The following is a 4,260-nucleotide window of genomic DNA, read 5'->3' as shown; positions in this document are numbered from 1 at the left end:
CCCCATTGCAGTCCCTATAGTGTGTAATACGAACACATCTAACATCTGCACTCTAACCCATATGAGTGAATGTGGGTGAGAGGACTAGGAGTGTTTAATCGGAGTTGAATGGAAGGAAACATCCCCTCGGGCAGACAGACATTCCATGGAATTACCAAGAGTTTTGTGTGGTCTATTTAAAACAAAAGACAATTAAATCAGGAATCATGACGCTAACACATTTTCTAAAAATTTCATTGCTACAAATTATACAGTACACAATTATAGTAACACAAACACATATACAGGCGTATACCATTTTTCGGTCTGTGTTGTGAGTTGATTTATTCCGATTCCTTTAAAAAGCACAAGCCATAAAAGTAATATCCGAGTGATTGCTTTTCCTCAACAGCGTCATGACAGTCATGCTTGCATAGCTAAATATGAAGCTGCATGTGATGCTTGTTTAACAAAGTTGACATAAATAGTCATTTGCAACACATACTTGGAACTGAGCTCAATTGAGCATTAAAAACCACAGCATTTTTTTTGAAAGACCCACACCCAGATTTCATGGACTACAAAAATGCTAAAAGCTACAGTACAGTTCTTTAGCTTTGGTTTCAGATGGCACTGGTGATATATTGACAGTATATTCCCACAGCATCCGTAAATATGACCAGATGTATTCAACAACAATCCCAACGGACGGTTTCTATTGTACCTATAGTGCAATCATAGGCCTATATATTGTGCTTTGAGATCAGTGTAAGCAACAATTATGCCGTTTTTTTCTACCACATGTAAAGGACCCCATGAAAGGGATTAGTGTTTTTTTTAGTATTGCTTCCCTGTTCTTCTCTTTCAACCGATATTCCACAGACACATTCAAGTGTTCAAAGAGTCCCAGTACGGCAACACAGTGGCAATGGGACGGGAGGAGGCAGATACAGTACAACAACCACCCCTCTCTTACCTTCTTCATGTCTCTCATTTATTTATGTACAAGTCTTTCCTCATTCATCTGTTTAAACATGTGACTGTGTCCCCTTGCTGGGATTGGGCGCGCCCTGCTTGTCGTGCGCTCCGGAGATCCAATGGTAGCAGTTGGTGGCCGTCGTGTTGCGCGGGGTGACGGCGCAGCGGGTGCAATAGATGATACCCAATGCCACCATAATAATGATGAAGATGCAGAGGGGCACCAGGAGGCCCACCAGCAGCCAGTTGCCACCACCCTGCTTCTGGCTGCTCTCTTCCTCCTGGGCCGGCTCCCTCTCATTCACCCCCTCCACCACACCCTGGTTGGGGGTGATTGGGGTTTTGGGAGCCACAGGAGGAGGCAGGGAGGGGGTGTGCTGGTCCTGGTTTTCACCCGGGCCCTGATCCTGCTCTGGAAGGGAAGTCACATTCCCATTGTCAATGTCCCCGTCTTCCTCATTATCATCAGTATCATCATAGTTGGACGCGGGGACGTGCTGGTCAGTGATTGGTTCCTGCGACGTGGTGAATACTTGATCATGGCTGGCGGGGCTGAACCAGAGCCAGTTCCACGCCCCTCCCGAGATAGTGGAAGTATGGAGGACTGAGGAACTGGTAGTGGTTTCGTCATCCTCCTCCTCATACCAGTCGGATGTGGGAGTTGGGGTGGGGGTAGAAGTGGGAGAGGGGCTGGGAGAGGGGCTGGGAGAGGGACTGGGCGTAGACTCTAGCTCGGGCTGGACCTGGGCTGGAGAATTCAAAATCATGGTGCTCCAGTCCGGTGTATACTCCTCCTCTTCTTCTTCCTCCTCCTCCTCGGGCTCTTCCATGGGGGAGACCATGAATGGGTCGTGGTTTGGGACGGGCTCCTCATGGGGTGCGCTGGTGACCCAGATGACATCATTCTCCACCCTGGGGGGGTCTGTGAGCCAGTCCAGGGACTCTTCCGTCTCCAGAGGCCAGTCAGTGTTGGTCTGCGCAGGGGTCCAGGGGTACACGGGTTCGTGGGGGTCCCACATGGAGCTGGGATGGCGGGTGACCCAAGGGTAGGAGGGAGTGGCTGCTGGGAATGAGTCCTCTCCCTCCCCTATCTTCCTGCAAGAGAAGTGGTCAGAGAGTAGCTCGTAGCCCACCTCGCAGTAACACTCGAAGCCCCCCTCGTAGTTCACGCACATCTGCTGACATGTCCCAGGGATCTGACACTCGTCAGTGTCCTGGCAGTGGGAGGGTTCCTCGGTAGGAGGGGAAAAGCCCAGATGACAGTGGCAAACGTGAGAGCCGGGTGTATTCTCGCAGGCGTGTTCGCACGGGTCCTCCATACACTCGTCCACATCCTCACATTCGCCCTCCTCGACCGGTCGGTAACCCTTGCGGCAGCGGCACTCGAAGGTCCCCGGGGAGTTGACGCACAGCTGCTCGCAGGGGCTCTGCAGGCACTCATCCACATCCAGGCAGCCGCGCTCATCCGGGGAAAGCATGTAGCCCTCGGGGCAGGCACAGCGGTAGCCGTCCGATAGGGGCAGGCACTCAAACTCACAGGGGTCACTGTGGCAAGGGTCGGCAGCGACGCATGTTTGCCCATCATCACCGAGCTGGAAGCCGTCCGAGCACTCGCAGTAATAGTGCTCCCCAGCTTCCTGGCAGAAATGCTCACACCCTCCGTTGTTCCGATCGCACCAGCTCTTCTCTCCGGTGTCGGAACAGAGGGGCATCTCCCTGGACCACCCCACAGTGCCATCCTCCCTTAGCACACATAGAACAGACTGCTCCTCCTTGGAGCCCCCCGGGCAGGGCACTGTGGCTACAGATCCAAAGGGGACGTGGGTAAGGAGGCTACTGAGGAGGCTGAAGGGGGTACTATAGAGGGCATTGCCGCCCCCCTCGCTCCAAACCGCCGGGCACATGCCCTTGTACGTGTAGCGGCACAGGTAGCCATCCACTGGCACCGAACACGAGCCGTCCAGCCATTTTAAATGATCATGCTGCTCATGGGCTGCTGTGCCATAGGTCATAACCACACAGCGTGGGGCTGAACAAGTACTGGGCGAGTCGTCCCGTAGCCAGTTGGTGTAGCGGGTATCTTGGTCACCTGTAGTCCAGGAGAACCCACGGAGAGGGCGAGAGGCGGAACACTGGCGAGGCTGTCTCTGGAGACCGATCCACACCTGGACCTTGGTCCTCGGGCCACGCAGCTCCACGCCAGAGAAGAGAGCAGCGATAGTGTCAGCTTCCTCCTGGAGTTTGACTGTGGCCAGGTTGCCTCCCTTCTCCTTGCAGCTCCTCCAGGAGTCCAGGAAGGTCTTGCGCTGGAAATAGACCACGAAGCAGCCGTCCTCGTTGCACAGAGCGTCCCTCTCTTGTAGATCCTGGCCCCATACAGGGGGAGTATAACAGAACAGACCCAGTAGTGAGAGGACTAGAACAGCAGCACACCGCACTGGGGAACCCATCGTTAGTTCACTCTCCACAGCTCACTTCTCCAACTCTCTCTCTTGTTCTCTTTTTTGTCCACTCTATACTTTCCTTAATTTTTTTAGTATTTGTTTCGTCTTGTTTTTTCCTTAATATACCAACTTTTCTCTCCTCATCTGCACTTTACCTCTCAAAACTTCACTCTCTCTCTCTCATTCTCTCTCCAACTTCTCACTCTTCTATGCTGGAGTTGAGTGCTTGCAGATTGTCCCCAGATTTCAGAAAGAGAGAGAGAGGGAGGGAGGGTGGGCAAAAGGGGAAGGAGTGAGGGAGGAGATTGAAAAAATAATTGTATGTTTTTGCTAGTGTGTGTGTGTGTGTGTGTGTGTGTGTGTGTGTGTGTGTGTGTGTGTGTGTGTGTGTGTGTGTGTGTGTGTGTGTGTGTGTGTGTGTGTGTGTGTGTGTGTGTGTGTGTGTGTGTGTGTGTGTGTGTGTGTGTGTGTGTGTGTGTGTGTGATGCCTTTGAGAGTCTTGGGGGGGGTTTGGGGAAGTGCAGTGTGGTTTTTTTTCTCAGAGTGTCTCGTATGTTTTTCATAAGTCCGTTTATGGAAATGGCTTGGGACCCAGCCATTTACCCCTCATCTCCCCCACACAGGCTCACACACAAGCACATACACACACAAACACTCACACCATCCCCACCAGGCCTTGAAGGCAAATCCAGTAATGACAATTAAACATGGTTTTGTTTCTTCAATGATTCAGTGAGCAGGAGGAAAGAGATTATCCGACAAAGCCCTTTCTGTGTTCCAAGAACCCATCAGTCTCTTCCCCTGGCCTTGGTCTCCTTTCAGTCCACCGCTAAAGTTTTTATTTTCTATCCTTTCTTTG

The 4,260-nt window shown here is 51.9% G+C and overlaps 1 protein-coding gene across 1 annotated transcript; it reads right to left on the bottom strand.

Annotated features, from left to right (window-relative positions):
• Positions 1-218: 218 nt before the first annotated feature.
• LOC124008473 (endosialin-like) lies at positions 219-3,638 on the bottom strand. The gene has a single exon (XM_046319768.1). It carries the CDS (start codon positions 3,405-3,407, stop codon positions 1,008-1,010), a length of 2,400 nt encoding a protein of 799 aa, XP_046175724.1. The 5' UTR covers positions 3,408-3,638; the 3' UTR covers positions 219-1,007.
• Between the last annotated feature and the right edge of the window lie 622 nt (positions 3,639-4,260).

This window comes from Oncorhynchus gorbuscha, linkage group LG21 (assembly GCF_021184085.1).
Source record: "Oncorhynchus gorbuscha isolate QuinsamMale2020 ecotype Even-year linkage group LG21, OgorEven_v1.0, whole genome shotgun sequence".
Lineage (NCBI taxonomy): Eukaryota > Metazoa > Chordata > Actinopteri > Salmoniformes > Salmonidae > Oncorhynchus > Oncorhynchus gorbuscha.
This window is presented reverse-complemented; position numbering and strand designations above follow the sequence as displayed.